The 21,429-nt window shown below is 38.2% G+C and overlaps 1 protein-coding gene across 2 annotated transcripts in view; it reads left to right on the plus strand.

Moving 5' to 3' along the window:
• The window catches only part of Erp44 (endoplasmic reticulum protein 44), a 91,489-nt gene that overhangs the window by 48,269 nt on the left and 21,791 nt on the right, over positions 1 to 21,429 (plus strand). For both annotated transcript variants that reach the window (XM_028770275.1, XM_028770274.1), the window contains exons 5-7: positions 12,763 to 12,947; positions 14,125 to 14,240; positions 20,253 to 20,310. In XM_028770275.1, the coding sequence (XP_028626108.1) occupies positions 12,763 to 12,947; positions 14,125 to 14,240; positions 20,253 to 20,310 (359 nt within the window). The remainder of the gene's footprint in view (positions 1 to 12,762; positions 12,948 to 14,124; positions 14,241 to 20,252; positions 20,311 to 21,429) is intronic.

Below are 21,429 nucleotides of genomic sequence, written 5' to 3' on the forward strand. Positions count from 1 at the left end.
CCACCTCCCCACCCTCAAAATTCCCACCCCCTGGGGCATCCAGCCTTCATGAGGTCAAGGTTCTCTTCTTCCACCTATGCCCAGCAGGGCCCTCCACTTTTACATATTCAGCTGAAGCCCTGGATTCCCCCCTAAGTGCTCCCAGGCTGGTGGTTTAGACCCTGGGAGCTGTGGTTGGTTGGTATTGTTGCTCTCCTCATGGTGCCACAAACCCTTTCAGCTCCTTCAGTCTTCACTCTAACTCCTCCATTGAGAACCCCATGATCAGTTCAATGGCTAGTTGTGAGCATCTGCCTCTGAATATGTCTGACTCTTGAAGGCCTCTGAGGAGATATCCATATCAGGCTCTTATCAGCATGCACTTCCTGTCTTCCACATCAGCATCTACCTTTGGTGATTGCACATGGGATAGATACTCAGGTGGGGTGGTCTTGAGACGGCCCCTCCTTCAGTTTCTGTCCCTCACTTTGTCTCCATATTTGCTCCCTTGAGTATTTTGTTGCTCCTTCTAAGAAGGACCGAATCACCCTCACTTGGTCTTCCTTCTTTATGGGCTTCATGTGGCCTGTGAGTTGCATCTTGGGCATTTCAAGGTTCTAGGCTAATATCCAATAATCAGTGAGTGAATACCATGTGTCTTCTTTTGTGATTGGCTTACCTCACTCAGGATGATAATTTCTAGTTCCATCCATTTACCTAGGAACCTCTCGAATTCATTGTTTTTAATAGCTGAGTAATACTCCATTGTGTAAATATACCACATTTTTTGAATCCATTCCTCAGTTGAAGGACATCTGGGTTCTTTCCAGCTCCTGGCTATTATAAATAAGGCTGCTATGAACATAGTTGAGCATATGTCCTTGTTATATGTTCGAGCATCTTCTGGGTATATGCCTAGGAGTGGTATAGCTGGATCCTCAGGTAATGCTATGTCCAATTTTCTGAGGAACCGCCAGACTGATTTCCAAAGTGGTTGCACCATCTTGCAGTCCCACCAACAATGGAGGAGTGTTCCTCTTTCTCCACACCCTCGCCAGCATCTACTATCACCTGAGTTTTTAATCTTAGCCATTCTGACTGGTGTGAGATGGAATCTCAGGGTTGTTTTGATTTGCATTTCCCTGACGACTAAGGATGCTGAACATTTCTTTAGATGCTTCTCGGCCATTCGAGTTTCTTCTGTTGAAAATTCTTTGTTAAGCTCTATACCCCATTTTTTAATAGGGTAATTTGGTTGTCTGGAGTCTAATTTCTTGAGTTCTTTGTATATATTGGATATTAGCCCTCTATCAGATGAAGGATTGGTAAAGATCTTTTCCCAATTTGTTGGTTGTCGTTTTGTCCTATTGACAGTGTCCTTTGCCTTACAGAAACTTTGCAATTTTATGAAGTCCCATTTGTCAATTCTCGATCTTAGAGCATATGCCATTGGAGTTCTGTTCAGGAACTTTTCCCCTGTGCCCAAGTATTCGAGGCTTTTCCCCACCTTCTCTTCTATTAGTTTCAGTGTATCTGGTTTTATGTGGAGGTCCTTTATCCACATAGACTTGAGCTTTGTACAAGGAGATAAGAATGGATCAATTTTCATTCTTCTACATGTTGTCTTCCAGTTGAACCAGCACCATTTGTTGAAAATGCTGTCCTTTTTCCACTGGACAGTTTTAGCTCCTTTGTCAAAGATCAAGTGACCATAGGAGTGTGGGTTCATTTCTGGGTCTTCAATTCTATTCCATTGATCTTCCTGCCTGTCTCTGTACCAATACCAGGTAGTTTTTATCACTATTGCTCTGTAGTACAGCTTGAGGTCAGGGATGGTAATTCCTCCAGAAGTTCTTTTATTGTTGAGAATAGTTTTCGCTATCCTGGGTTTTTTGTTATTCCATATGAATTTGAGAATTTCCTTTTCTAACTCTGTGAAGAATTGAGTTGGGATTTTAATGGGGATTGCATTGAATCTGTAGATTGCTTTTGGCAAGATGGCCATTTTTATTATATTAATCCTGCCAATCCATGAGCATGGGAGATCTTTCCATCTTCTGAGATCTTCTTCAATTTCTTTCTTCAGAGACTTGAAGTTCTTGTCATACAGGTCTTTCACTTGCTTGGTTAGATTCACACCAAGGTATTTTATATTATTTGCAACTATTGTGAAGGGTGTCATTTCCCTAATTTCTTTTTCAGTCTGTTTATCTTTCATGTAGAGGAAGGCTACTGATTTGTTTGAGTTGATTTTATAACCAGCCACTTTGCTGAAGTTGTTTATCAGGTTTAGGAGTTCTCTGGTGGAAGTTTGGGGGTCACTTAAGTATACTATCATATCATCTGCAAATAGCGATATTTTGACTTCTTCCTTTCCTATTTGTATCCCTTTGACTTCTTTTTGCTGTCTAATTGCTCTGGCTAAGACTTCCAGTACTATATTGAATAGGTAGGGGGAGAGTGGGCAACCTTGTCTAGTCCCTGATCTTAGTGGGATTGCTTCAAGTTTCTCTCCATTTAGCTTGATGTTGGCTACTGGTTTGCTGTAAATTGCTTTTACTATGTTTAGGTAGGGGCCTTGAATTCCTGATCTTTCCAAGACTTTTATCATGAAGGGATGTTGAATTTTGTCAAATGCTTTCTCAGCATCTAGTGAGATAATCATATGGTTTTTTTCTTTAAGTTTGTTTATATAGTGGATTACATTGATGGATTTCCGAATATTGAACCATCCCTGCATTCCTGGGATAAAACCTACTTGATCATGATGGATGATTGTTTTGATGTGGTCTTGGATTCGGTTTGCTAGAATTTTATTGAGTATTTTTGCATCGATGTTCATAAGGGAGATTGGTCTGAAGTTCTCTTTCTTTGTTGGGTCCTTGTGGGGTTTGGGAATGAGTGTAATTGTAGCTTCATAGAACGAATTGGGTAGTGTTCCTTCTGTCTCTATTTTGTGGAATAGTTTGAAGAGAATTGGTATTAGGTCTTCCTTGAAGGTCTGATAGAATTCAGCACTAAAACCATCTGGTCCTGGGCTTTTTTTAGTGGGGAGGCTTTTGATGACTGCTGCTATTTCCTGAGGGGTTATGGGACTATTTAGATGGTTTATCTGCTCCTGGTTTAACTTCGGTACCTGGTATCTGTCTAGGAAATTGTCCATTTCATCCAGGTTTTCCAGTTTTGTTGAGTATAGGCCTTTGTAGTAGGATCTGATGATTTTTTGAATTTCTTCAGTTTCTGTTGTTATGTCTCCCTTTTCAGTTCTGATTTTATTAATTTGGATACTGTCTCTGTGCCCTCTGGTTAATCTGGCTAAGGGTTTATCTATCTTGTTGATTTTCTCAAAGAACCAACTCCTGGTTTTATTGATATTTTGTATTGTTCTTTCTGTTTCTACTTGGTTGATTTCAGCCCTGAGTTTGATTATTTCCTGCCTTCTACTCCTCCTGGGTGTATTTGCTTCTTTTTGTTCTAGAGCTTTTAGTTGTGCAGTCAACTTGTTAGTGTGTGGTCTTTCCAGTTTCTTTTTGTAGGCACTTAGAGCTATGAGCTTTCCTCTTAGCACTGCCTTCATGGAGTCCCACAAGTTTTGGTATGATGTGTCCTCATTTTCATTGAATTCTAAAAAGTCTTTTATTTCTTTCTTTATTTCTTCCTTGACCAAGTCATCATTGAGTAGAGAGTTGTTCAGTTTCCATGTGTACGTGGGTTTTCCATTGTTTTTGTCATTATTAAAGACCAGTCTTAGTCCGTGGTGATCTGATAAGATGCAAGGGATTATTTCAATCTTTTTGTATCTGTAGAGGCTTGTTTTGTGACCAATTATATGGTCTATTTTGGAGAAGGTACCATGAGGTGCTGAGAAAAAGGTATATTCTTTTGTTTTAGGATGAAATGTTCTATAGATGTCTGTTAAGTCCATTTGGTTCATAACTTCTGTTAATTTCAAAGTGTCTCTGTTTAGTTTCTGTTTCCATGATCTGTCCATTGCTGACAGTGGGGTGTTGAAATCCCCCACTATTATTGTGTGAGGTGTAATGTGTGTTTTGAGCTTTAGTAAAGTTTCTTTTATGTATGTAGGTGCCCTTGCATTTGGAGCATAGATGTTCAGAATTGAGAGTTCACCTTGGTAGATTTTTCCTTTGATGAGTATGAAGTGTCCTTCCTTATCTTTTTTGATTAATTTTGGATGAAAGTCGATTTTATTTGATATTAGAATGGCTACTCCAGCTTGTTTCTTGGGACCATTGGCTTGAAAAATTGTTTTCCACCCTTTTATTCTGAGGTAGTGTCTGTCTTTGTCACTGAGGTGCGTTTCTTGTATGCAGCAAAATTCTGGGTCTTGTTTGTGTATCCAGTCTGATAGTCTGCGTCTTTTTATTGGGGAATTGAGACCATTGATGTTAAGAGATATTAAGGAAAAATGATTGTTGCTTCCTGTTATTTTTTTTATTAGAGGTAAAGTTATGTTTGTATCTTTTTTGGGGGTTGTTGGAAGATTACTTACTTGCTTTTCCTAGGTTGTAGTTTCCCTCCTTGTGTTGGCATTTTCCATCAATTATCCTTTGAAGTGCTGGGTTTGTGGGAAGATATTGTGCAAATTTGGTTTTGTCATGGAATATCTTGGTTTCACCATCTATAGTGATTGAGAGTTTTGCTGGGTATAGTAATCTGGGCTGGCAATTGTGTTCTCTTAGTGTCTGTATGATGTCCGTCCAGGCTCTTCTGGCTTTTATAGTCTCTGGTGAGAAGTCTGGTGTAATTCTTATAGGTCTGCCTTTATATGTTACTTGACCTTTTTCCCTTACTGCTTTTAGTATTTTTTCTTTGTTTTGTGCATCTGATGTTTTGATTATTATGTGACGGGAGGTATTTCTTTTCTGGTCTAGTCTATTTGGTGTTCTGTAGGCTTCTTGTATGTTTATGGGCATCTTGTTCTTTAGGTTAGGGAAGTTTTCCTCAATAATTTTGTTGAAGATATTTACTGGCCCTTTAAGTTGGGAATCTTCATTCTCATCTATACCTATTATCCTTAGGTTTGGTCTTCTCATTGTGTCCTGGATTTCCTGGATGTTTTGAGTTAGGAGTTTTTTGCGTTTTGCATTTTCTTTGACAACTGTGTCAATATTTTCCACCGTATCTTCTGCATTTGAGATTCTCTCTTCTATCTCTTGTATTCGGTTGGTGATGCTTGCGTCTGTGACTCCTGATCTCTTTCTTAGGTTTTCTATCTCCATGGTTGTCTCCCTTTGAACTTTCTTTATTGTTTCTATTTCTAGTTTCAGGTCCTGAATGTTTTTGTTTAACTCCTTCTTTGTGTTTTCTTCCATTTCTTTAAGGGATTTCTGTGATTCCTCTTTAAGGGCTTCTATCTGTTTACTTGTACTCTCCTGTATTTCTTTAAGGGAGTTACTTAATTCCTTCTTATAATCCTCTATCATCATCATGAGAAGTGATTTTAATTCTGAATCCTGCTTTTCAGGTGTGATGGGGTGTTCAGGGCTTGCTATATTGGGAGAATTGGGCACTGATGATGCCAAGAAACTTTGGTTTCCGTTGCTTATGTTCTTGTGCTTGCCTTTCGCCATCTGGTTAACTCTAGTGGTACCTGCTCTCACTGTGTAAAACTGGAGTCTGTATTTCCAGTTATCTTGCTTATTGCAGAGCTCCTCAGAGTCCAGCGGTCTCTGTGGTCTTATGCTCCTAATCTCCTGGGTGGAATAACTCCTGGGACTCAGGCCACCTCTTGGATCTGGAAATCCTTCTGCTCTGAGTGCAGTGGGTCCTCGATGACTCAGGATTCAGTTTCAGCTGCTCTGAGTGCAGTGGTTCCAGCTGCTCTGAGTGCAGTGGCTCCTGGATGACTCAGGATTCAGTTTCTCCACAGGACAGGAGCAGACTGACTCTGTGTCTGCTCCAGCCCGGAGGACCAGGCAGGGGCAGAAGGGAAGTGGAATTCCGGAGGGGCGGGGTTTGGGTAGCTGCTGTGCCCTGGATGTCCCTGGCTCCCCGATCTATCTCTGGGGTTTAGGGAGTGAGATGGAGTTCTTACCAGCTGCTCTGAGTGCAGTGGCTCCTGGATGACTCAGGATTCAGTTTCTCCACAGGACGGGAGCAGACCTACTCTGTGTCTGCTCCAGCCCGGAGGAGCAGGCAGGGGCAGAAGGCTCTAGTTAATTTTTTAAAAAGCATTTATTATACCCCTGAAGTCATTCTTTGTTGCATCGTTAAAATGTTAAGCTGTAATTATCTTAAAATTGCTTTTGGCCAAAGCTTATGAAAAGTCACCTTTATGTCTGAAATTATTGATCAATGTAATTTTAAGAGTTTTACTTCTTAATAATTAAAAATTACCTCATTGTGCAGTATACCTGCTCCTATGATGTTTGAGAATTAATTCATTGACTGGTCTCCTAATAGCCTTCAAATATTAGTTAACTTTTTTCTTCATAACCAGATTTTTTTTTTTTTTTTTTTTTTGGTTTTTCGAGACAGGGTTTGCTGCCCTGTAACTCACTCTGTAGACCAGGCTGGCCTTGAACTCAGAAATCCGCCTGCCTCTGCCTCCCGAGTGCTGGGATTAAAGGCGTGTGCCACCACCGCCCGGCCATAACCAGATTTTTAAGGCAGCCTGATAGTTATAATGACTGACTAGGGAAACAGGCTCTGGCCGCCTATGCCAGGAGTACTGCAGCAGTTCTTTATAGTGTTTCTGTTTCTGCTAGGTGAATATTTTCAAAGTCCAACCCCATAGCTATCTGGCCAAGTTATTACAAACAGAATAGCATTCAAATGCTATTAACAGAACTGCAGACCCTCAGGGTCTCTCTGATCTTACTATACTCTGCTATATAAAACCTTTTTCTATTAATGTATTATGTTTTCATTACACTCATCGATTTATCAGTTTTAGAAAGTTAAAAGGGGGAAACAACAGAGACCAAACCTGTGAATGCAATTTGGTTAGATAGGTAGGGCTTGAGGAGAATCTAGGAGAAGTTAAGGGAGAGGAGTGAAAATGATCAAAATACATTGTATAAAATTCTCAAAGAACTAATTAAGATATTTACAAAAAGAAAATTGAAAGCATTATAGTGTCTCTAGTAGAATCTTTTACTAAGAATCTTTTAAACTGATTCTTAGATTGCAAATTTAAAATAAAACCACTCCTATGAGACTAGTCATTTTTGTGCTGGTCTGTCACATATCTTTCCTACCAGACCCTTGGAGTAAATAAAGACCAGATATGTTCACCCCTTGCTGGAAGCTTAGAAACTCACCTAATTTATGTTAACATTAACTGTACACTTAAGTTGTACATGACAGGATCTTTGTAGGGCTTGATATTTTCAGTTTAAATTTTGAGGATTTGGTTTTGGTTTTGCCAAAATGATGAACAAAATTTTATCTGGCAGTTTAAATTAATAACTTCCTGATTTCAACTGAGCATGTTTTTATGTTTTATTGGCCATCTGTGATTCATGAATTGAACAATTTCTTTAGTTCACTTGGTTTTTGATGGTCCTTTTAAAATGCAGTTTTCTTTGTTTTGTTTTTTATCCATATGATCATTTGTTTCTTGTGTATGTAACAAATACCTCTCTTCTAGTTTGTCATACAAACCTTTGGTCTTGCCAGGTATGATGGTGCATGCAAGTTGGTGGATCCTGAGTTCAAGGCTAAACTGGGCTACATAGCAAATCTGAGGGCAGCTTGGGTTGCATACTGAGATCCTGTTAAAAAACAATCCAAATGTATCTTTTGAGCCTTATAGTGCTTTCTTGTCTATATGGGACTCCAAAATCTGTCAAGTCTCATGGCAGTGTCTGATCCTGACTCAGGGTTACAGGTTCCATGCCTGAGTAAATATTGTCCCCTAAGGACCCCAAGGCTAAAGCAGCCTTCCTCTGTCTTCTGCCTGCTTCACCTCAACACCCATCCTCAGTCTCCTGTGTTGCCCTGACACTCAGTAAATGCCCTTTGAGACTATGCTTTGTGTCTCAGGGCCCTCCCAGGCTCCTCTGCTGGGCAGGTGTGTTGTCTGTGAAAGGCTTCATGGCATCTGTCTCTTTTGCTTTTGCAGGAGTAACACTGACTCCTAAACTACAACTGCCAATTTAATTTCCAAAAGGAAACCTCTAGGGAAGAACGTGGCTGTGATCTTGGCTCTAGAAAGGGACTTTTTTTTTTGATGGACATTTCAGTTTATTTAGTCATTGTGGCTTTCATGGTTTCTCATATCTTTAAAACTATACTTTTTTTAAAACTCCAATTTTTGCTAGTTATTTTAGTGAAGCAGTAGATGTTTGCTACCTACTATCCTGCCTGGCAGTGAAGTACCTTCTGTAGATTGTTCTTTAAAGTGTAAATATGCCCCTGCCAGCATATTACACTAAAAGCTCTAAGCAGACATCAGTGGCAAAGCTTTTAGTGTTTCATTAAGTTATTTGGTATTTATTTAAATATCTTTTATCGGATAAAGGAATCCATTCACTTCTATTTCTGAAATGTGAATGGATGTTGAATTTTATTGAATGGTTTTCTGCTCCTTTCAAAGTAATACGATATTTCTTTTTTTAGGGTTGTGAGTTGTTTTAACTGATTTTAAAATATTAATCTAAACTGAAGTGCTAGGCTAAGTCAAGCTTGATTATGATATATTCTCCATGGCATACAGTGCTAAATGAATTTTGCTAGCTTGTTTGATAATTTTACATATGTTCTTAAGTAAGGTTAGTGAGGACTTTTCTCTTTCCACAATGCATGCCCTTTCCATTTTCTCAAATATATCATGGAAACATAAACAAGTTGAGAAGTATTTCATCTGTTTGTATTTGCTGGGATAATTTAAGTGACATTTCTGACTCCTAAGACTTTTTCTAGTATTTGCTAAATGAAATTGGCAAGGAATGAAGTTTTTTTTGTGTGTGTTGCAGAGGTTAAGTTACAATTTAAACTTCTTCAATAATTTTGGGACCATTTATATGTTTGATTTCTTGTTGGTTGGGTTTTGAAAGTTATATTTTTCATGGGAATGTTTCCATTTATTTAAATCTTTATACTTATTGGCATTAAGTAAGTCACTGATAATAGCCATCAGAATAAAGATCTCCACAAACACTATTTAGAGAGAAAAGCATATTAAAATTTATGCTAAACTAGGGATGTGTTCAGTGCTAAAATGATCGCCTTCATAGGCAAGAGCCTGGTTTTGTTTGTATGTAGCAGTACAAACAAATTTAAAAAAGAAATCAGTGTTACTTCCAATTCAAGTGTGCTGAATCACTTTGGTTTTATTGATTATTTATTCTTATGAATTAATAAATGCAATATTTTGAAGTATATATACCTGAATGGTTAAAGGTCACTAACAAATGCATAGTTTTTCATGGTTTTGATTCTTATGGTGAAAACTCATAGCACACCCTATTTTCAAAACTTAGCATGGTGTCATTAACTATTGTTACCTTGATGTACAAAACCCTCTAGATTTATTCCTCCTGAATTTGATTATGTATTTTCTGACCAGCATTTTTTAGCTTCCCCAGCCCCTTAGTTACCCTGGTCTCCAGTAATTGCCATTGTACTCTTTTTAAAATCAGACTGTTTTTTAGATTCCACATATCGTTGAGATCATGCAGTTTTGTGCTTGATTTATACCACTTAGACCTTCTAGATTCATTCATGTTGTAACAAGTTACAAGGTGTCATTATTTTTTAATTGCTTGCAATCTGTTACACTTGGTTTTTTTCACCATTAGTGGTAGGCAGAGGCATTTAGGTGATTCTGTATCTTGAATGCTGTGACTAGAGCTTTTATAACATAGGAGTGTGCTCTCTTCAACATTGTTCTCCTTTGAATTTTCTAAGGAATTTTTGCACTGTTGTCTATAATGATTCTTTCAGCTCTTTTACATTCTCACCAAAAGTAATGCAAAAGTTTCCCTTTTCATCTCCTCACCAACACTTGTTATCTTTTGTCTTTTTGTTAAGAGTCTATCAAGTTGGAGTGCCTGGTGTCTTTGTACTTTTCCTGTGTGTGTTGCTGGTGCCAGGCTAGACTAGGCAAGAGTTCTTCTACCTCTGTGCTGTTTTTTAGCCTCTCCTTGTGGTTTTGAGTTACAGTTCCCTGATGGTTGGTGGTGGTGGCATTTCTCCCCCATATATCTTCCTTAATATACCTACTTTTATGAACTATCTATTCAGATCTTTTACCCACTTTTAAATTGAGTTACTTATATTTTTACAGTATACTTGTTTGAATTCTTTATAAATTTTGAATGTTGACTCTGTTCAGTGTTAATTTACATATATTTTCCGGTCAATAGATTGTCTCTGAAACTCTAAAAAATTGTTTCGTTTGCTGGGTAAAAGCTTGTGTGTGTGTAGTTTTATTTTGTATATGTGTGTCTTTATAGGTTATTTTGTTTATTTACATTTCAAATGTTATCCCTGTTTCCAGTTTCTCCTCCACAAACCCCCTATCCCCTCCCCCTGCCTCTATGAGGGTGCTCACCCACCCACCCACTCCAGCTTCAGCACCCTAGCATTCCCCTACACTGGGTCATCGAGCCTCCACAGAACCAAGGGTCTCTTCTCCCATTGATGCCCGATAAGGCAATCCTCTACTACGTATATGGCTGGAGCCATGGGTCCCCTCATGTGTATTCTTTGGTTGGTTGTTTAGTCCCTGGGAGCTCTGGGAGGTCTGGTTAGTTGATATTGTTTTTCTTCCTATGGAGTTGCAAACACCCTCAGCTCCTCCAGTCCTTACCCTGGACCCTACATTGGGGTCCACGTGCTCAGTCCAATGGTTGGCTGTGAGCATCCGCATTTGTATTGGTCAGGCTCTGGCAGAGCCTCTTAGGGGACAGCTATGCCAGGCTCCTTTCAACGAGTGCTTCTTGGCATCAGCAATAGTGTCTGGGTTTGGTGACTGCAGATGGGACGGATCCCCAGGAGGGTCAGTCTCTAGATGGCCTTTCCTTCAGCCTCTGCTCCACTCTCTGTCCATGCAGTTCCTTTTGACAGGAGGAATTCTGGACTAATATTTTTGAGGTGGGTGGGTGGCCCCATCCCTCAACTGGGAGCCGTGCTGATCCACTGGATATGGTCTCTACAAGTTCTCTCTCCCCTTTGTTGGGTATTTCAGCTTGTTTGAGGTAATCCCATTTGCCTGTTTGCTCTTGTTGCCTGTTCTTCGGAAGTCTTATCCAAATATTCTTTGCCGAAGCTGATAGCATGAAGTGTTTCTCAACTTTGTATTTTATTCCCTTAGGCTGAGACTCTTGATTCTTAGTGACATTATTGATATCAAATACTTTATCTACCAAAAATCTGTCAAAGCAGTAATATTGGTATTAATGTTTTAAATATTTTATACCCATGTTAAATATTTACATGGTTTCAAGCTCAGAACTATAAAACCAAATGTAAGAATGAAATCTAAATTTCTTCCATAGCATTTCTTATTTCTTTTCTTTCAATTTTCTTCTTTCTTCTTTTCTCCTTTGAAAGTAGAAGAGGGACAAATGTCTAAGCTGGAGCATGTTTGTGTGTTTGTACACACATTTATTTATATTTCTTCTCTACATTTTTTTGCTCTCACATCTTGCTGGTTTTTCACTTTATACTGCATCCTTCAGAAACACACAGCATTCTTTTATTCTCTTATGTAACAGTCTGGTACTGTATATTATGGACACTTTAATAAAGTTACCCATCCTTTATTAAACCAGCCTCTGGGAGATATTTGGGAAAATTTTAACTTTTAAGAGAGATATTTTCAATTCTCTAGACAGCCATTGCATCAGTGGTCAGAGGACCTGTTGATCCAATTTTAAACCGTTTTTAAAAATTATTTGTTGTTTTTTCTTATTATTTATTTAATGTATATGAGTACCCTGTAGCTGTCTTCAGACACACCAGAGGAGGACATCGGATCCCATTACAGATGGTTGTGAGCCACCATATGGTTGCTGGGAATTGAACTCAGGACCACTGGAAGAGCAGTCAGTGTTCTTAACCACTGAGCCATCTCTCCAGTCCTGTTTTAAAGCATTTTAATTAAATGTCATTGTCTCTGTGTGTTGCTGTAGATGTTTATTTGTCAGAGAGCATATGTAGTGTGCTGGAGAGTGAAGGTTTATGTGACTAATCCACATTTACATATAGGCTTTTATCTACCATCTCTTTTGAGAACTCCAACCTTAACCTCTAATATTCCTTTAGTATTCTCTAAATGCTTGTCCTGGAGAGAAACAGTGCAGCCTTGACTTAGCAAATGTTGTAAGTACTTCTGCCACTTTCTGAGCACTGCAAGGGCCTTGGGATATGTAATTTACCTCCTGCATATCACGCCCCTCCTAGTTTATATGCTGCAATTGCCATGTAGTTTTAATTTATACCCTACCTCACAAGGCATAGTTATTATATTGCTATTTTTATATTCTGATATCCATGTGCCATACTGTGATGTGTATTTGATTCATGAAAAAACCCTTGTTGTAATAGAAGTCACCCTTCCTGTAACAGATGAAAAGTGAGGGCATTACAGTTTATGCATGTTAAAGATTTATGCAACCTATAAGCAGGAGATTCAGAATTTAAGTTCAGGCAGTGAGTCTAGAGTCTGGTCTGATACCAGTGTAAAGTATTTTCTTTTCTCTTTCACCAAGAAAGTAGAGCTATCATAAATAATTGTAATGTTTCTGACTGTTTAACTATTAGGTTCACCCTGACTGAGTGCTAAAGTTAACTTCCTTTCATATATTCTTTTAGCTGATATAGCCCAGAGGTACAGGATAAGCAAATACCCAACCCTGAAATTATTTCGTAATGGAATGATGATGAAGAGAGAATACAGGGGCCAGCGATCAGTGAAAGCGCTTGCAGACTACATCAGGCAACAGAAAAGTAACCCAGTCCACGAGATTCAGAGTCTAGATGAAGTCACCACTCTTGATGTAAGTTACTTATGGTGGATGAAGTGTGCACTGCCTGTGTAATTAATGTGAACAAACCAAAATGCAGATACAGAATCTGCACATTCTCTTACAGTTTACTGCAACGTACTGGACATATACAAACTGGAAAGACTTTGTCTGGGATTCATTCTCAAGGGAATCTCTAATGTTTACCAAACTTCAGATAAAATGTGTAGTATACAATATAGCCACACTAATTGATTAGTGTAGGCAAAGGGAACCAGAATTATAAATAGAAGTTTAAGTCAAACACACACACCAGTTTTCCCATTTCCCTTGGTTGATACCCACAGAGTATCTACTTTCATCACCATTTCAGCTCTTTCTACAATTTAGTGTCCTTTAAAGGAGCCTCTCTTGATAGATAAACTTACTTAGCAAATCCTTTCTTTGTAAACTAAGTAATTATTAAAAAATAGCACACAAACACCAAAAGTTTAAACTATAGTGTTTAGTCCTTATTCCAGTCTCTATCAAGTGACAAATTAATAAATTAGCCACTTCCTATTTTATGGTTGCTGTCAGAGGAACATAGCTCCTGAGCCAGACATGAAGGATGTTTATGGCTCACATCACAGCAAACCTTGTGAGCTGATGAGCCTGTCTTGTTATTGCTGTCCTCCAGCCTGTAAGTCCTGTTAGAAAATGCAAAGGGCCACTATGGATGCTCATACAGGATGCTCATACAGGTTGTGGTACACAGGAAGGGATGGCTAGGCTTGGAGAGCTTGCCATTTCAGAGTAAGCAGTAAGTTTTCCTTTTTTTGTCTTGAACAAGACAATATGCCAACCTTAATGTTTTGTCTGCAAGCACAGCCGTAAGAACTGGCCTGCATAGAGAGTGGACAGGGTCTTATGCAGTAAACATACACAGTGCTATGTGGAGGCAGGTGAAGACCTGTGGAAGAGTCTGAGGTCATGCATTGTTAGTAAAGTTACAGTTACATTTTATTGTAGCATATTGTTTTTAACCCAGCATAATTGCTCATAGCTTTGGACTAGGCATTAAATGCTATCCCTGCATCTATAATTTTTCTTCAGTTGAACTAACTGAACTATAAACAGAGTTACCTGAGTTACAGAATAAAGAATAAATGAAGCAGCATGCACTTACAATTTTATATGTTGCAAAATAATTAGATGCTTTATTTTACAGCGCAGTAAGAGAAATATCATTGGATACTTTGAGCAGAAGGATTCAGATAATTACAGAGTTTTTGAAAGAGTAGCAAGTATTTTGCATGATGACTGTGCCTTCCTTTCTGCTTTTGGGTAAGTATGTGAATTGGCAGCCTGCTAGGAGGTGAGCATGGCTATCATGTTCAGTTCTTGTTGTATTTGGTCATGTTCTAAAGATGACCTCAGAACTTTTCAAGTCTCCAACCAGTATTTATACATGAGACTAATCCTTTAAGGGCCTTACTGTTTGTTTTTCTGTTGGGTTATATTTCAGAGTGTAGGTAAAAGCATAGGAATGGCTCAGTTAATCATGAACTCTTATTTGGTTGATTCACTGACCCTTATACCAGGCAAACTGCTAACCCATGACAGCTCAGGTGACTGAGCATGTTCTCTTTCTAGTTAAGAAGCATAAGTTTGTTATCTTCCTTCATCCCCATGTCTCTACCACCTTCCTTCATATCTTTCTTTCACTTTCAGTTCTTGTTGTATTTGGTCATATCAAAATAACACACCCCACCCTCCATACACATGCACATGCACATACATATGCACATACAAATACTTCCCTCAGCTGGGAATCCATACCAGGGCTTTATACATGCTAAGCTTCTGTTCCACCCTGATCTGTAGTTCCAGTCTTAAGTTTGCCTTTCTAATATTGATCTTTTCACTCTTGTAGACTATCCCTATAGCTATCTCTGGGACTCTGATCCATCAGGTCTCCACACTTTCTCATAGTTTCACCCTGACCCAGACAGAAACTGCTTTCTTTAGCCAAAATCATGCTTCTCTCTTTTCTAACTCACCACTTTCATCTTGAGCTATAAACCCACCTTTTTTTTTTTCGTTTCTACTTTTTTTAAAGGGTATTTTATGCTTAGTTACCTTGTCTTTCTCAAACTCTTCCAAAGAAAAACCCTTAGCTTCTTGGAATCTGACTTTCTTCTAATGAAGCTTATCTCTGACTCCTTGATTGTTTAACATAGTAGGTTTTCTTCAGTTTATCCCCTCAAATTCTCTGAAGGTGGAAACATCACCTCCTTTCTTTTTTCTCCTCTTGAGAACACTTGATATTGAATCTCTCTGGTTTGCCCCTCACAGGTCCTTTCTCTTCTTGTTTCTTTTATCTCAGAATGTAATTATTCAAGGTTCTGTCCTTGACAATCTCTTCTTGGAGGCTATCTTAGCTACCTTTGGCTGTTGTGTAGTGTAACTTCTTTGGGGCTCTTTATCGTTGTATTAGGCTGAATAAAATAGCTGTTGTGATGCCTTCTCCAGTTGATGACTCTTGGTTCTTGCTTTCATGCTTTTGTGGATTTTATTGGTGTTTCACTGTGAGCATTATCAGTGTACAGCATAGGTGGGAACACCTCCAGCCCGGGCTTTCACATCACTGCTGTCTATGTGTAATATGTGTGCCATATGACCCACCTCAGACACTTTGAGCTAGCCTCTGCCTTAGAGCCTCTGTTTTTCCTGTCTCTGGAAGTAGTTTTGATTTTTTAAGATTCCAGAGTGGCTGAACTAATTTGCATCCAACAGTAAATGAGGTTCTTCTTTTCTACAACCTCACCAACATTTGTGCCATTCTGTGTGCAATGAGATGAACTCTCAAAGGCATTTTAATTTGTATTTCTCTCATTGCTAAGAATGATATACGCTTTTTGAGGTATTTCTAAGCTATTTTTATTTCTTCAATTGAGAACTCTGTATAGAAATCTAGCCCATATTTTAAATTGGGACATTTGTTTCCTTGACCTGTGTGTGTGTGTGTGTGTGTGTGTGTGTATGTGTGTATGTGTGTTTTGAGTTCTTTGTATATGCTGGTTATTAATTTTCTTTAAGATATATAGCTGGCAAAGGTTCTTATTCTGTGAGACTAGACTGTTTCCTTGGTGGTACAGAAGCTTTTTAGTTTTGCAAGTTTCCAGTTACCCATTGTTATCCTTAAATCCTTATGTAGTCTGTTCAGAACGTCCTTTTCTTCACCCATACGCTGTAGGGTGCTGCCTATGTTTTCTTCTAGCAGTTTTAGTGTTTCGGGCTTTAAATTGAGGTCTTTAATACTTTTGGATCTAATTTCTATGCAGGATTATAGGTATGAGTCTAATTTAATTCTTCTAAATATGGACATCAAAACTGATGTCCACACTGAGAAAACTCTCAGAAGTATTTGTTGAAGATGTTGTCTTTTCTGTAATGTGGGAATGTCTTTGCCTTTGTCGGTATCAAATGGTTATAGTTACAAGTACTCATATTTGCTGGGTCTTCTGTTTTGTCCTGTTGGATCGTGTCTGCTTTGTGCCAGTACCATTCTGTTCTTTTATTCTTTGGTCACTATGGCTCTATGGTATATCTTGAGATCTGCAATATCAATCTCCTAGTATTCTTTTTGCTCAGGATTGTTTTGGCTATCTAGAATTGTTTCTGGTTCCATATGAATTTAGACTTTTTTTTTTCTATTTCTGTGAAGAATGTTGTGACTATTTTTATTTGGTCTACATTGAATCTCTAAATTCCTTTTGGTAGGATGATCATTTTCATAATATCAATTCTGCTAAACCATGGCCACTATGTCTTTCTCAATCTCTTCAAAGATTTGAGGTTTTCATTGTAGAGGTCTTTTCCCTCCTTGGTTGGGTGTATTCTAAGATATTTTGTTGTATTTGATGCTGTTAATTGGAACTGTGCTCATGATGTCTCTCTTGATCTATAGAAAAGCTACTGATTGTGCACTGTCCTACTTTTCTGAAATTGTTGGTTATTTCTAGACGTCTTCTTGTGAAGTTTTTTTGGGATCTTTATGTATAATAGTGTATCATCTACAAATAGAGACAGTTTGACTCCTCCTTTTCTTATTAGTATACCTATAATTTTCTTTTCTTGTCTTATTGATCCATCTAGTGCTTATAGCAGTGTATTACAAGGGAGTAGTTGGATAGTGGGTAGCTCTGTCTTGCTCTTAATTTTAATGAGATTATTCAGTGTTTCTTCATTTAGAATAATGTAAGTTTGTCATATATAGTTCTTACTATCTATATATGTATGTTTCCTTCAGTCCTACCCTCTAGAACTTGTATCATGAAAACATGTATTCTGTCAAAGATATTTTTTTCTGCATCTATTGAGATAGTCGTGTGTTTTTTATCTTTAAGTGCATGTATATGGTTTATTATACCTACTGACTTATGGATGTTGAACCAACCCTGAATTTCCAGGATAAAGCCACCTTGATCATGGTGGATGAGCTTCTTGATTAGTTTGTATTCAATCTGCTAAGTCTCATTGAGGATTTTACCTCTCTATTCATCAAGGATAACAGTCTGTAGTTTTTTGTTTGTTTGTTTGTTTGTTTTGTTTGATCATTACCTGATTTGAGTATTAGAATAATACTGGCTTCAAAGAACAAGTTTTGGAGTTTTCCTTCTGTTTCTGTTTTGTTTTGTTTTGCAGAATTTAGGAAACGTTGGTTATGGTTCTTCCTTGAAGGTCTGATAATTGTCTGTTTTGAGTCTACCTGGACCGGGGCTTTTATTTTAGAGTTGGAAGTTTATTACAATTTCAGTTAACTCCTTTGTTGTGAGTCTGTTTTGGTTGTTGGTCTCATCTTGGTTTAATTTTAATATTTTGGATAAATCAAGAAATTCATCTATTTCTTTCATATTTTGCAACTTAATGAAGTAGAGTTTTAAAAAGTATTCCCTTAAAATATTCTGTATTTCTTTGGTGTCTGTTGTGATGTTCTCTGCTCATTTCTGATTCTGTTAATGTGTGTTATTGCTTTCTTTCTTTTTGTTAAGTGGGCCAAGAGTCTGTAGATCTTATCATCTCAGTGAACCAGCTATTAGAGTAACTGATTTGTTATATTTTCTTTGTTTCTATATCATTACCTTCTGCTTTGATTTCATTTCTTCTGTGACCTCATTTAATTCCAGTTTCTTTAGACTATTCTACATGACTGGTGTGTTTACATTTCTACACAGCCTCCTCCCTCTCAAATTCATGACCTCTGCTTCTTTAATTATTGTTTCATATATATAAATACATATACAAGTATACACATATGTACATGCACACACACACACAGACACACACACACACACACACACATCTTGCTGAACCCATTTAGTGTGTATTTGTTTAGGAATGATCACTTCAGATTGGATAACCTGTCCGTGGGTTCATCCCTAGGGAAGGCTCATTCTTCCTCTCTCAGCAACCATTAATTATCTGCCTTTAGCTCTTCTAAAGGTGGTGCCTTGTGATATTTCTGTGTCCATGTTGGAATGTCAGTTGATGTTGTCATTGTGTAAGTCTTGTTTATGCAGCCATATTGTTGAGATTTCATGGGTACAGCTTCCCTGCCATATAAAGAAGACACAATCTCCCAACAGATCTTCTGAGTCCTCTGGCTCTTGGAGTCTTTCTGTCCCCTCTTCTACTATATTCACTGAACTTTAGTGTAGGGGTTGTATTGGAGATGTATCAACTAGCTTTGGTACCTCATGGCCACTTTTTTCCTGAATTTTAACCAGTTCTGGATTTCTGTAATGGTCTTATTAGTCTGCTGACAAAAGAAACTTCTTGATGAGTGATGAGTTTTGTGTATCTGTGGGTGTAAGTATTTAGAATGCAGTTAGAAATTAAACTATAGGAAAATGGAAGCAGTAAGTTCTCTTCTAGGTTCCATGACCTCAGCAGCTGTGGATAGCTGGCTAGGTTTGCAATACAAAGCATAGGTTTCTTCCTATTAAGCAGGTCGTTAAGTCCAGTTATACAGCTTTGTTTGCCCCAGTAGGTGCCACTGTTACACACTTGGGAATGTCTTGCCTTGCTCGTTATTTTGTGGTTTGTAGGCTTTATAGCTAGGTAGGGCCGTTTCATTCTCCCTTGGCTATTACATAGCATCTTCGGATACTATGAGAACAAGTCCTCGGGGAGGGGGCTTTTAGGTTAGTTTCAGTTTGATTTCTCCAAGACCTGTGTCCAAGTTTTAATGTCTTCAGCAACAGGATCGTCCCTTGAAGTTCTAAGGGGCAACCAAAGACAGTACCAGTAGCCTATATTATTTTGGTACTCTCTCAACTCACTCTGTCAACAACTAAAAAGAAGGTGTTCCAAGCCTGACAAATTGGGTTTTTGTTAGATAGTTATGGCTTTTGGAGAGAGCATCACACCCAGTGGTATAATTTCATTAGAACTTCGTATACATACATACATACATACATACATACATACATACATATGGACTCTTAAGTAAACATAAGATAATGTTTCCCTACGGCTTTTTGAAATCTTTAGTATCTTATCCCTCTGCCTGTTGGCTCTTTCTCAGTATTGCCCTCCATCCCCTCTTCACTTTTCCCATTTCCCTCTTCATAGTACCTGTGTCTCCCATTTCTCCACTAGAGCTCCTTCCTTATCTTTCTTTCTGTCAAGGTTAGCACCCTTTGCTTCTTTAGAAACTAAGGATGTATCAGTGTTTATTTAATCCTCAGATTATGTACAGGAAGAGAAACTTACTCACTTGACCTAGGGCTTTCTGTAACGTTCTCTCACCACATATTTATTGTACTAGATAACTATTTGTTATACAAGACCAAATATTTGTATGCAAGATGCTGTACTAGGCCTAGGAAATGACTCCAAGTGTACAAACATGCTTTCTAAAACTTTTTATGATGTAGATTATTTCAATTCAATATTTTTTTTAGAATTTACAAGTTTAAAAAGTAAAAAGTATAAAGTTAATGTATTTTATTAATCTCTGTGAACAAATTAATGTGCTTAATCTGTAGGTGTAAATCAGTCTAGAGTCAAAATTGCTATCACACTGATCCTGCCAGTCCAGGCTTATAAAATCATAATACCAAAGCATCTGACTGAAACATTATTTTAAAAAGTCTGCCTCATCTTAGTTTGCCTTTAAATGTATGCTTGTCTTGCTATTGCATAGATTTGTGGATGGGACAAATAATGAACAAGAATATATTTCATGGTTTTATAATTCATACACTGCAATGATTAATGAAGTCTGTTTTATTAACGTACATTGTTTTCCATGTTTTCCTTAATACATTATTATGCTTTTTTCCTCATCAGAGATCTTTCAAAACCAGAAAGGTACAGTGGAGACAATTTAATCTACAAACCACCAGGGGTGAGTTGCTGTTTTACAGACTGCTTAAGACACCATATCTAATACAATTATAATATAAGCCTAGTTTTGTTTTAAATGCTAGTAGACTCATTGATTAATTTTTAACTTTTTAAGTGCTAGGGATTGAACCAAACAAAGATTTGTGTATGCCAGGCAAGCACTCAGATATTTTTGCATTCTGGCCTTTTACTGTTTTTGAGATAGGGTCTCTCACTAAGGTACCAGGCTTGCTTTGAACTTGAGATCCTTCTGCCTCAGCCTCCAGAGTGGTAAAGGGAGTAAAGGCTTGTCCTGCTGTGACTAAATGATGTAACTTTGAAACCATCATGGTCTAGTAATCCATGTTTCAGAGTGAAGATTGGTCACAGGAGCCCGAAAGTACAGGTCTGCAGTGCCATCAGAGACCCCTGACTTGTCTCCCTGTCTGTCTCTGTTACTGGGAGCTAAATGTTGAAGATATACAGGAACCCATGTTTGTCACCACTTGTACCTGCCAACTTCTAGACCTGCTAGGGTATAAATGAGCTTCTTGACAGTAAAAGCACCTAGTTTGTTTTAAACTTGGCTAAATAGTTTTTCCTTTTTTCCATTTTCCAAAATAAACTTTTTTTTAAATCAGTTCTTTTAGAGAATTTCATACTGTATGCCATATTCACTCTCCTCCCCCAACTCTTCCTAATTCTCAGTACTTAAATACTCTTAGGTATGTAGCTTTCCAGTAGAGAGAGAGAGATTGACTTACCAGGCTTACACCCCAGCAGAAAGCTGGCTATCCTTACTCTCCCTGTAGCTATGAGTTGCCAGTAACTCAACTGATAGGAGAGGGATTGTATGCCCAGCTTCCTGCTCCATGTTGGATTTGGTCTGGTGTGGTCTCACACAGTGTTGCATGTGCATGCGGCCATAGCTGCTGTGTCCACAGGCACTGTGTCTGTGCAGTCGTTACCCCTCGGGCTCTTACAGCCTTTCTGCCCCCTCTTCTGCAATGATCCTGAGCCTTAAGAGGATGGGTGTGAGATATATGGGTTTTTTAGGCTTAGCGTTCCCTAAGAAATAGTTTCTTATTTCTTGTACCTTGATTAGTAGTGGCTGTCTTTTCCAGTCGCCATGTACTGCGAA

Source organism: Grammomys surdaster, unplaced genomic scaffold, assembly GCF_004785775.1.
Source record: "Grammomys surdaster isolate TR1022 unplaced genomic scaffold, NIH_TR_1.0 199, whole genome shotgun sequence".
Taxonomy (NCBI): Eukaryota; Metazoa; Chordata; class Mammalia; order Rodentia; family Muridae; genus Grammomys; species Grammomys surdaster.